Source organism: Suricata suricatta, chromosome 2, assembly GCF_006229205.1.
Source record: "Suricata suricatta isolate VVHF042 chromosome 2, meerkat_22Aug2017_6uvM2_HiC, whole genome shotgun sequence".
NCBI lineage: Eukaryota > Metazoa > Chordata > Mammalia > Carnivora > Herpestidae > Suricata > Suricata suricatta.
In genome coordinates, this window is record NC_043701.1 from 28,086,565 (window position 1) to 28,098,379 (window position 11,815).

At 50.4% G+C, this 11,815-nt stretch overlaps 1 protein-coding gene and 1 long non-coding RNA gene across 4 annotated transcripts; one reads left to right on the forward strand and one right to left on the reverse strand.

Annotated features, from left to right (window-relative positions):
• Positions 1-6: 6 nt before the first annotated feature.
• FEZF1 (FEZ family zinc finger 1) lies at positions 7-8,642 on the forward strand. Of its 3 annotated transcripts, XM_029924294.1 has the most exons (6): positions 7-186; positions 3,742-3,835; positions 5,541-6,414; positions 6,673-6,807; positions 7,044-7,176; positions 7,600-8,642. In XM_029924294.1, exons 3-6 carry the CDS (start codon positions 5,614-5,616, stop codon positions 7,959-7,961), a joined length of 1,431 nt encoding a protein of 476 aa, XP_029780154.1. In that variant the 5' UTR covers positions 7-186; positions 3,742-3,835; positions 5,541-5,613; the 3' UTR covers positions 7,962-8,642. The 3 variants fall into 3 exon arrangements, with proteins under 3 accessions (XP_029780154.1, XP_029780141.1, XP_029780148.1); XM_029924281.1 differs by lacking the exon at positions 3,742-3,835; XM_029924288.1 differs by lacking the exon at positions 7-186 and having other exon boundaries at positions 3,227-3,835.
• Positions 380-4,299, reverse strand: LOC115279806. Its single transcript, XR_003903586.1, has 2 exons — positions 3,833-4,299; positions 380-701 (listed from the first exon to the last, which is right to left on the reverse strand). It is a non-coding gene; the product is annotated as an uncharacterized LOC115279806 (long non-coding RNA).
• Positions 8,643-11,815: the final 3,173 nt, after the last annotated feature.

The window sequence follows — 11,815 nt, forward strand, 5'->3', positions numbered from 1 at the left end:
CAAACGAATCGTGAGTGAGGCCGGGCCCGTCAGCTCCGGCGCCCGCGGCGGGGACGCAGTTCCCGTCCGAGGCCAGGCCCGAGGGGCGCCGAGGTCGCCGCCGTTATGGACGCCCAGGCGGCCGCGGGCAGCGGGTCGGCGCGGGGCGCTCTCGGCCGGGAGCCACCGACGGCCGGGGTCTGGGAGGTAACTACGTTGATCAACGGTTCTCGGATTTTCATATACTTCTATTGCTTCTCCCATTTCTCTAGGCTCCTCCTCTACTCTGTATTACTTGAATTTCTATCACGGACATTTATTTCATGGGAAATAAGAAAGTTCGAAAAGAACATCAAAACTGCTCTAAACCTCATGGGTAGTATCAAGGAAAGAATCGGGCGGTGTTGAATGTAGGCTTTATTTTGACCACAAAAATGACTCGTAAAAATTATCTGGGGACTGCTGCAGAAACGCTAATCGGCCAATTGCATAAGCAGCTAGCAGTGCAGAACAAGAGAGCGTATTTGGGGCGTCCTCTTGTAATTGTTCACTTTCCAGGCTTCCGTTGTTAATTGCAAGCAAAACTTGTCTGGCTTTTGTAGTTTGACTTCCAGGCAGCTTCTCGAATATGAGTTGGAGAACCTGGGATGCTTGTTTTTGAACTTCTTTTTCCACCACGTCCAGCCCTGAGCCGGAGTCTGTAGGGAGCACACCTCACAGGCCTGTGGGAACGGGTGAGAAAAACCGCAGCATTAGTGGAGAAGCAGAAACAAACCCGGGGCAGGTGATCCTTGTCTGTAATGCTTGCCGGCTCATTAATAGCTCTCACGTTTGGAGCTCTTCCTTTACTTTTACAAACCGATTTAATATGTAAATGCTGTTCTGAGAACAATAATTCCAGTAGGTTGAACTAGACCCCATTAAAAAAAATAACAAAGGTCTAAACAACAAACCACTCTCCATCCTCCCCTCCCCCAGAAGAAAGGAGAGCTCTGTTAGTTAACTGACTCCTCCTTTCCAACTAACCAGTGACACTGCCCTGTACATGCTCTACAAAATTAGCAAATATTATATGCTACCAAACGAAAAGCACACTAGTAGCATTGAATCGGAACTTGTTGCTCTTGTGTTTGTTGATGTGCTGGAAAGTTAGTTCCCACTGTGTATTCATTAACTTAATCTGAGGTACTCAACAAGACTCTTCCTTTGAACCTTGCAGATCCCCCTCTTTGGGGCCTACTCCAACACCCCACCTCCATCACACACCACAGGAAATAACAAAAGACAAATCAGAGATAAAGACTGAGTAAAACTAGAAGAATTTAGGGATTTTTTTTCCCCTCCTCTAGAAGGCAGGTAGGTTGCTATTTATTAAACAGGAAGATGTGTGGATGGGTCCGGGTGCCTGGGGAGGTAGGGTGGTCAGAATAATAATCCAGTCTCCTCCATTTAGCTCACAGTAGCTAATAAGAAGCAAAGAGAAAACAGGATGTTATTTCTAAGAAGAGGCAGGGATTGTGGAGATTGGAGAGGCCTGAAAATCCTAAAAACAGGACCAGAGACAAATTAATGCACTTGGCAGAAGGTTGGATAAGTTATAATACTTTTCAATGCATTTTTTTCCTATTTAAAAACACAATAGTACTTTGTGGCTTATTAAGGAAGAAGAGGGGAAAGATGGTGAATTATAAGCAATGACTCCATCATACTGCCTTTTATTTCAGATTGCAACAGTCTTGACCAAAAACTGCATTTGCTTGTGATAAGAACATATATGAAAAGCCTGTGAAAATCATGCAAGTTCTTGAACAATCATGAACACAGTTTAGGAAGCACTGAACTAAAAATTGGCTTCCCTAGTCAAAAACTGAGACCTTGAAATTATTTTAGAAGTGTAAAACCGTTTCTTCTTTTCTCAGAAGGTCTTAACTCAGAGTTTATCTGGCTCTTCACATCAAGGACCACTCTGCTTCCCTCAGTCCATCTCGGGCAGGATAGACCACACACTTAATACTCACCTTCCATGAGGATTTAAATACTGGCTTTCTGTGGTTAGGAAGGGAAGGGACACTTAAATCACTGGCTCTCACCAAAAGGGGGATTATAAGATTCTCAAAACAAGCCCAAAGAAACTATAACTGAGTTTCTATTTTGCCATTAACGAAAGGAACAAGGCTGTCTTGCCTTCTTTTAGTAAAGAATTGTTAAGTGTTGAACAGTTTTTGAAGCTTCTAAATTTGCCAACTATGCTCTGCTTGGTGTTTTGCTTTGGTTTGTTATCTTTCAAATGCGTTTGGGAACAAAACCCCAAAGAACTGGGCAGATTTGACAATAAGATGGAAGACTTCCTAAATTCATTTTGCATTTTGTTTAAGCAGTCTTTACTTAATAGAGATATTTTTTAAAAAGTAACAGTTTTAAGTTAGGTTTTGAATAGAAAATATTAACAAATGTTGGAATATCAAGACCTTGATTTATAAAATCACCTCTTCGGTCTTTAGGATTAGCAAGCTCAGGTCTGATGCTTTAAAAAAAAAAGAGGCATAATTGCTACTTAGAGATATTTGTGTTACTCAAATGACACCATACTTTCAAACACTTGTCAAAAAGGCAATTCCCAAAAAGACCAGGGAAAAGCAAACAGTTGAACTATTAGCTGTACAAAATACGTATACACCTTAGCCAATAATTCTCCTTTTTAGTTCAGCGTCCACCGAAGGAGAAATGTACTGAGATCAAAAACAAGGCTCTTTTGCCGTTAACGAGGAGGGGTGGGGGAGGGGGAGAGGGGAGGGACACGCGACGAACGTAAAACAAACTGGTGGCATTCAGTCAAGCAGGCTGGGAACGCTCGGGAAGCCGGTGAGTTGCACCAGTCAGCTGGGCGCTCCGAAGCTTTCCCGAGCCGGGCAGTTCCGTGCTGCTTTGCTTTGGCCTGCGAACCTGGCCCTATGATGGAGGAGTGCGGTGGGGAATTTTTCGGTGTTGGGAAGTGGCAGGTAGGAAAGGAAATCTGACCTGCCCCAAAAGGCAGCAATTAAAGTCTTAACCGCGACCCATCTGTCGTGGGACGCCACCGCCCCCACCCCAACCCCGCCTTTCTCCCAGCAGAGTGGTCCCCGCGCCCTTTGTCTGAGCAGGGAAGAAGAGGAGACAGGTTCTGAGGCCCCGACAGCAAAGGGAAAGGAAATTTCCAGCTTGGGCGCACCCTGAGGGACTGAGCCTGGGACAAAAATCCGCTCCGAAGTGGTGTGGCGCCTCTCTCTGGACTCGGCTCTAGTGCCCTATGCTCGCCTCACCTTGCACTTGGGTGCCGCTGCAGCCTCCCAGCCCGAAGCCACCCCGAGACCCCAAACGAGGCATTTCCCAGGCCTAGTCCTTAAGGCCGGTCGCAGCCTGACCTTTCTCCCCACTTAGCCCTTTGGCTGCCTCCCACTTCCAATAGGACTCACTCCTCTTCCCCCCACATCCTTAGCAACTGCGTGTCCCCACCACCCATCCAGCTGCTCTGCTCCGCCGCTGGACACAGGCGTGCGTCCCCAGCCCTGGCTCTCAGCAGTTTCCACCCCTCTCGGCTCGCCGGGCGGGGGCGGGGCAGAGCCTCACGCGAAGCCAGAGTGAGTGGCCTGTGCTGAGCAATGCGGTAGGGAGGAGGGCTTATTTTGAGGCAAATTTCCTCTGTTTGGGGTCCAACCTCGCATTTTGGGGTGACACTGCTCAGAGGCTCAACAATCCCAGGTCTTATCGTCTGCTTGCATCCAGGCTCCCACTGCCGACGCTTTCCAGGCCTCTTGCAAGAAGTCACCCACGCCCACCCGTCACAAACTACACAAACTCACGGAGGGTAACTCACCAGGTAGATGGCGCCGGGGGCTTGCAGCGCGAGGCCACTCCCAGGGGCGTGCAGGCCGCAGGGTTCTGAACTGGCACATTTTCGCTCTTCCTCCGCTCCGTGGCGCGGGCTCGCGGCCGCCTACCCCCTCGCCGCGCAGCCGCTATCCCAGGGCTAAGCTCTGCAGGATCGCAGGCTTGCAGGCTTGCCAAGGGCAGCTGCCAGGAGCGCGAGCGCGGCCGTTCTCTGCGCGCTCCGGACCGCGCCCGCCTGGGCGGCGAGAACCCGCGCAGCCCGGAGGAGCAGCCACGGGAGTCTTCCGGGAACACCCCCTAGGCCCTACCGCGCCTCGCGGAGTCTTGACAGCGGCGCCAGACCCGGGGTCGCCGGCTTAGTGGCGCGTTGCTGGGGCTGGGGCTCGGCGCGCTCGCGTGCCCGCAGGGCCCGGCGCTCGCCGCCGCGCGGTGAGCACACGCGTACCCTGGCTGCCTCCCGCGCGGCTTTGACAAGTCGTGCGGACTCCAGCAGTAGGGACGTGGAGGGCTGGGGGTGGAATCAATAGGTGTTTCCCTTCTCTGCTCAACTTTCAGTATTTAAAATGCTCCGAGAGAGCTCTGAGAGCAGGTACTTACAGAAATACCCCCCCCCCACCCCGGGCTCTCGATGGACACGCATAATAGCTCGCGCGTGTGTGTGTTGGTGTATATCGGGTGTGGGGTCGGGCCGTAGCCGAGGTCTTTTTTCGTGTGACACCGGCCTATTCCTCGCACCTCCTTCTCAACTTTGTGGGTGGAGTGCGTCTTTCCCAAACTTCTGTCAAGGCACCGCGTTTACAAAACCACAAACACATCACAAGCCTCCCAAGGCCTTTAATTCTCAAGGACGTTTTGTGAGGCCAGTTACCTGCTGGCGTCTTCCAAGTGGTCCAGACTCGGCTCGGGCCGCAGACTCCGGGATGCCAGGAGTCCTCGGCCCCGGCCCCCAGAGGAGCCCTAGAAAGAGGGCGGCGTAGGCGGCGGCGCGGGTTTGACCCGGGCCCAGTGTCGGCCCGGCGGAACCGTGCAGAGAAAGCTCGGATTTCGCTGCGGTCGGCTTCCTGGCCGTGGCTTTCTGGAGCCTGGCGTTTCATAAATATAGCTGGGCGTTTGCCCCTGAATTAGACTCCGTTTCCTTATTTAGCCCTTGCACAATGATTTTAGATGATGTCACTTAGAGCTAAACGAGAAAATTGATCTCAGATTTGCTTGGCCTTTAAAGCCTGGTTAAGCAGATTGAGAATTAAAAAGACAGAGGAAAAAGCGAAGGGGCGGGGGAGGACCGCGAGGTGTGCGCCGGAAAGACTGAGAGCAGAGGGGAGGGCGGGCCGCACAGCGAACAGCGCCCCCGCCTCTTCTGGGCGGGGGAACTTCACTCACCAATGAAAAGTAGTCACTGACTGCAGAGAAAAAAAAAGTTTTCCTGTTGACTGTTGGAAGCGAATTGAGCAATTATCTAGTTTACCTTCTCCTCTTGGAAGTTAACGATTGGCGAGATCTTGGCTGCGTTATTGACACAACACTTTCTATTGATAGAAATAAGTAGTGATTGTCCTCGAGTCATTGGTGCGCCAAGAACTCTGCGATGGGCTGGCAGGAGTCCATTGGGCTGGGCAGGCAGGTTCGGCTGGTGATGCTGGGGAGGAGGAGGAGGAGGCTGCTGGTGGTGATGGTGCCCGTCCTCCTCTCCGCAGGTCTGTGACAAGCAGGGAACAAGGCAACGACGGCGCAGCCTGGCCCCGGCTCACGGACGCTGGCGACTCAGACATGGACAGTAGCTGCCACAACGCGACTGCCAAAATGTTAGCTACTGCTCCGGCCCGGGGCAACATGATGAGCACCTCCAAACCCTTGGCTTTCTCCATCGAACGAATCATGGCGCGCACCCCAGAGCCCAAGGCCCTGCCCGTCCCCCACTTCCTTCAGGGAGCCGTGCCCAAGGGGGACCCCAAGCACTCGTTGCATCTTAACTCGCCGATCCCCTGCATGATCCCCTTCGTGCCTGTGGCGTACGACACGAGCTCCAAGGCAGGAATGACGGGCTCGGAGCCGCGGAAGGCGAGTCTGGAGGCGCCGGCCGCACCGGCGGCAGCACCCGCAGCGCCCGCGTTCAGCTGCAGCGACCTGCTCAACTGCGCGCTGAGTCTCAAGGGCGACCTGGCCCGCGACGCGCTGCCGCTGCAGCAGTACAAGCTGGTAAGGCCGCGTGTGGTCAACCATTCTTCCTTCCACGCCATGGGAGCCCTGTGCTACCTGAATCGGGGTGACGGCCCGTGCCACCCGGCAGCCGGCGTTAACATCCACCCGGTGGCCTCCTACTTCCTCAGTTCCCCTCTGCACTCTCAGCCAAAAACGTATTTAGCTGAAAGAAATAAACTGGTGGTCCCGGCGGTGGAGAAGTACCCCTCGGGAGTAGCTTTCAAAGACTTGTCCCAGGCTCAGCTGCAGCATTATATGAAAGAAAGCGCCCAGCTTCTGTCGGAAAAAATCGCGTTCAAAACTTCTGACTTCAGCCGAGGCTCTCCTAATACCAAGCCCAAAGTTTTCACTTGCGAAGTGTGTGGAAAGGCAAGTACGATGTAGGAGGGAGGTCTTCCTTCCATCTGTTCCTTCCTGCCTGCCTGCCTGCCTGCCTGCCTTCCTCTCTTCCTCCCCTCCTTTCCTTCTTCCCTCTTTCCTCCTCTCCTTCCTTTTCCAAATTTCATTTTATTTTGTAGTTATTTGTATACATTTTCTATAAGGTTACTTCCTCCCTCCCCCTCCTCTGCGCGTTTAATTTCGAAGTACTTGTTGGGCTAACCAGTTCCCCATGTGTTTAACTTTAAGGTCTTTAACGCACACTATAACTTAACCCGTCACATGCCAGTGCACACAGGAGCCAGACCCTTCGTTTGCAAAGTGTGTGGCAAGGGCTTCCGGCAAGCCAGCACCCTGTGCAGGCACAAGATCATTCATACCCAGGTGTGTTCATCTGCTTCGGTTTCACTTGGTTTACATCCAAACGGTTTGTAGAAAAACAGCCGCTAAACTCTAAGTCTTTAGCGTAAGGTTTAAAATGTGCTAGCTGGACAGGAGGAAATGCCATGTTTTTGCCTTTGTTCTGCTTAAAAGCATGAGACACAGCATTACTGTATTTTTGAGTTTGCAGAACTCCACAACATACCTTAACTTCTCTACTTTTCTTCTCTTCCACTTAGGAAAAACCTCACAAATGTAACCAGTGTGGCAAAGCATTTAATAGAAGTTCCACTTTAAACACGCATACCCGGATACACGCAGGCTACAAACCGTTTGTGTGTGAATTCTGTGGCAAAGGATTTCATCAAAAAGGTATAGAAACCAGGAGGTGTTGCCTTTCACCGGTCGTCTTACTGGAAGTTCTAATCTCTTCCAGATATTTTAGAAAAATTATTTTTAAAAAAGTGCGCCTAGTTACTGGTGTATATGTTGACATTCTAACTTCCTGCCCATGCATCTGATTAGCTTTAGAGAAAGGCATGCTGAGAGGTATTTCCTAACTGCTTTTTTATATAACTGAATTTGTTTTATATAATTGGAATAAAAATGTGTTTAAATATGGAGGGAGCCGCCTCATTGTTGATATTTACAAGTAAACCTGGGGACAGGAGTGCAGACGCCTAGCGCAGCCCGGCACCTGCTGTCCGAGCTGGAGCAGCGCTTCCTCTTGCTTTCCAAGCCTCTCTTTCCAAGCTCTCTTCTCAGACCCACATCCCTGTCGTTTGTCTGTTTCAGGGAATTACAAAAACCACAAGTTGACCCACAGCGGGGAGAAGCAGTTCAAGTGCAATATCTGCAACAAGGCTTTCCACCAGGTTTACAACCTCACCTTCCACATGCACACTCACAACGACAAGAAGCCCTTCACGTGCCCCACGTGTGGTAAAGGCTTCTGCAGGAACTTTGACCTCAAGAAGCACGTCCGCAAGCTACACGACAGCAGCCTGGGGCTGGCCCGCACGTCCGCCGGGGAGCCTGGCACGGACCCGTCGCCCCCTCTACAACAGATGCCGCCTGCCACCCTGCCTCCTCTTCCGCCGCCGCTGCCGCCTCCCCCCGGTCCCCTGCAGCCCGGGCTCCACCCGGCCCACCAGTGATCAAGGCCAAAGTCCCTTCCGAGCCCCATTCGGGTCCCCACTACCGAGGCAGCGGGGGAAATAGAGCTGGTCCTGAAGACCCCAGGGCGTGTTGGGCCCCACGTGTTAGCGCCTATCAGAAGCCTCTGCATTTCCCCGGCCTTGGCCTCTTGCATGCACCTCCTAAATGGTTCTGTGTATTATATCCTATATACGCACTAACGATTATGAGAAAATTGGGGGTTTTGTTTTCTGATTTTTTTTTAATTTGGAAAGACTTCATCTCAGGTGGAGAGATGGTGTTTTGTTTTGTTTTGTTTTTTAACAAAATTCTGCTGTATTTATTGAGATCTGTATTATCCTACCCGGGAATGCTGCACCATTTTAATTTTATTATTGTATATATTTCCATTGTGTTACTCTGCGGTCTCAAGATGCCTGCCGATTGTTATCATTTCCTCTTTCCCCGAGGTAACAAGACACTGTGTGTATGTTATATATACACGCAAAGATGTGTGTGCCTGGAAAGGTACATTCCACAGTCGTGAACACACACACACACACACACACACACACACACACATTAGAGAAAGGTGGTTCATTATGGATGAATTTGAATTTTGGTTTTGAATCTTGCACGTGAAAATTGATTCATTGACTGTTGGAAATAAATACTTGGAACATGCTTATTTAATCAACAAACGTAAGGGCTCTGTTCATATTATTCAGCTAGAGATCACTATTCTGACCCCCTCATCCTTCCACATTCTTTAAAAGTTCAACTCTGGGTTAGTACCACCTAAAGTCTGTCCTGAAAATTTCACCAAGAACAAAACAATAGTCTCTTTAAACAGTTACAACTTTGGTAAAGTAATGAAATTTGACGAAGTTTGGAGGCAGAAGACGTGGAGTTTTCTAATAGAAACGTCTTTGTTCTGGCCCATCTGATATGTTTGAAGTGGTCAGTTAAATGGAAACAACATATCTAGGAGAAGTGTGTAATGTACATCACAAACGTGCATTAGGACAATACCATACAGAAGGGTATCTATTGTTTGCATCCTGAATGCACATACGGACTTGTAAACAGCTGGCAAAAAGATCCGTGTTTTTATGTGTGTATGTTTATGGACGAATATACTTCCAATCAAGGACGAAACATGGATGAAAACCAAACTGTGGCGGGTGCCAGATCCTTGAAATGCTTCAAGTGTTAATCAGCAGCTCTACTGTGAGCTCGGGCTCTCGTGTTTTCTAACTGCAAGTCTCTCCTGTTTTCTTGCCAAAACAGTGAAACAACTGCTAAAGACTTTAATTAAGAGGGGTAATTAGTTCAGATTTATCAAAGCCGGGTTGTTATACTATTAGCTGCTCAGTAGAAGCTGCCAGACGAACTCACAGCGCAGCCCAGCCATCCCACCGCAGCGGGACCACATCCGGGGAGAGGTGCTGGGGACCGCGGGCCGCAGGGGTCCCCGCCTCGCCTCCGCGGTCCCGGCACCCCGGCCCGCCCGGGGGTGCGTCTGGCCCCCTCCCCTCGGCCCGGCGCTCCCGGCAGTCCTGGCCGTGGCGAACAACCCACCGCAGATCCGCACCGCGGGCGCCGGCTCCAGAGAACCCAGGATTTCCTTTCCGCGCCTGGGGCCGCGCCGCCTCACTAAGCTCTCGGAGCGCCCCGATGGTCGCGGGGAACGAGTTTAAAATGTGCGGTTCCGCCGCACTCTTGCATGTCTTTGTGGCGCTCCAGGAAGTGTGGCGCCTTCAGCCAGAGGCGGGACGAAGGACGACCGCCGCCCGGGGGCACCGCTGGGGCCAGGCGGCGATTTCCTTGGCAACCAGAATCGGCGCGGCGCGGCGGGGAAGAAGGGACTCGGGCGCGGGGAGCCCCCGACCCGAGGGGCTCGTCTGCGGCCCGAAGGGCGGGGACACGACAGCCCCGGCGCGGACCGCGGGCGAGTGGGTGAGCGGTCCCCGCTGGACATCCACACCACGTCCCCTTTCGGGTTGGGGGGAGCCAATTCGCGTGGCTCGGAGGGGCCCTGAGGGTTCCGAGAACCGGGACTTGCTGATTCCGCGTGCAGACCTGGGTGCCAGCTCCGCTCTGCGCTTCCCCAAAGACGCACGCCCTCCGCCAACCCACCGTCCTCCCCACCGTCCTCGCGCAGCGGTTTTGAGTCCCGGCCCAGCAATCATGACGAGGAAGCCCCACATTTTTCTTTTCCAGACCTCCCCATGCCCCATCTTGTCCTTTGCTGCGACCAGATCCTTGTCAGATTTGCCTCAGAAAGAGATGGAGAGTTTGGGAAGCCCATAGAGTTGGGCGGTTTCTGAATCCACGCGGCTGGAGGAACTGCAGTCTCTCCCTAAATGTAGCAGCAGATTGAAAAATCTTGTCCCAGGCGCTCGCTGCTGTCCCTCACAGTTGTCCCCGCCACAGAGAGAGTTTCGGGAAATGTCTCGGAGTTTAGAAGTAACCACCTTTTGGAGGTGGTTTAGGCGGATCTTGAAAGCATTTGTTCTCTTTGAGTAAACATAATGAGGTCAGGGGTCATTTTAAAGGGCAGAAAATGGCCTTTGCTTCATGAACTTATTCTCAGTAAGTATTTGAACTTATTCTCAAAACCCCGGGAAGTAATTCTTCCAGACTTTCAAGGTGACACGATTTTCCTGGTAAAAAACAAGTTGAACAATGTTAGGGAAAATTACTAAGCCATAAAATACATACAGCGAGGAAGTACTTATGTTTGGTAGTTTCCCACCTTCTTACCCATGCCAGTGTGCTTTGGTTTGTATTGAAAATAGACATCTATGGAAGGATAAAATTGGGAGGGAGGAAGGAGGGAGAGACAGAGACAGAGACAGAGACAGAGGCAGAGAGACTGAGTGTGGGTGCGAGGGGCGGAATGTCTGTTACTGTAATCTGGAGTGATTGTATAGTTCTAATCTGGGGTGGTACAATAGTTACAGAGAGGGCAGGCAAAAGGAAACGGTTGTCTGTCTGCTCACAGGTTTGAGTAGCCTGAAGTGGTGGTGATTAAGTAGGCAAGCCAGAAGGAAATTCTCTAAAATAAGCACTCAAGAGGACTACTTGTTAGGAGGCGAATCATGGATGAACTTTGATTTGTGACATAGCTGTTAGAGCTTCCTAAACATCAAGGAGAATCTCCTTAAAGAGAGTGTGAGTTTAGAGATTCAGTGGGAGCGGCAGGTCAAAATTGATGAAGCTGGATACTTAGCTAATAGTTGATGGAAGACCTTATAATTCTCCCCCCTCCCACAAACATTAAAGGGTAATTTCCCCCCTAACTGTCCAACCTGTGTATGTCTGTATGTGCTTACATAAATGTTTGCGTTCGTTCATGAAACAGAGACCACGGAAGTATGAATAGCAAATTGGCTCATCTCAGTGCACCTTCTTTTTACCAGCAAATGCACTCATGTTTAATAAGGAAGAGTGGCCAATATTCAGATTATCTGCAGAGGAAAATGGTTTATCTTCAACTCTCTCTGTTGAAATTATCCTTTGGTACAATAGGAGATGGACCATTGGGCTTCAGGGACCAGTTTTCGAAACCTTGTTTTGGTCAGTTTTGGAAATCAGAATATAGTACAAAACTAATACTGTAAGTAGCTAATTCCTACCAATTTTAACACAGAATGCAAATCCTAACTTCCAAAAATACCTTCCCAAAGGATATAATTTGTTCAGACTTTAAAACTTTTAGTTTGAGAACAAGTTAAGTGCAAGATTGGAACTAAAGTGTCAATTTTTCAGTAGGAAACAAAAGATTATTTAGGGGTCTCATCAAAGAAGTTATTTGTTAGTGAAGTTTGAAGGTTTATGAATTTTTTATAGAACTTTGATCCTTTACAAC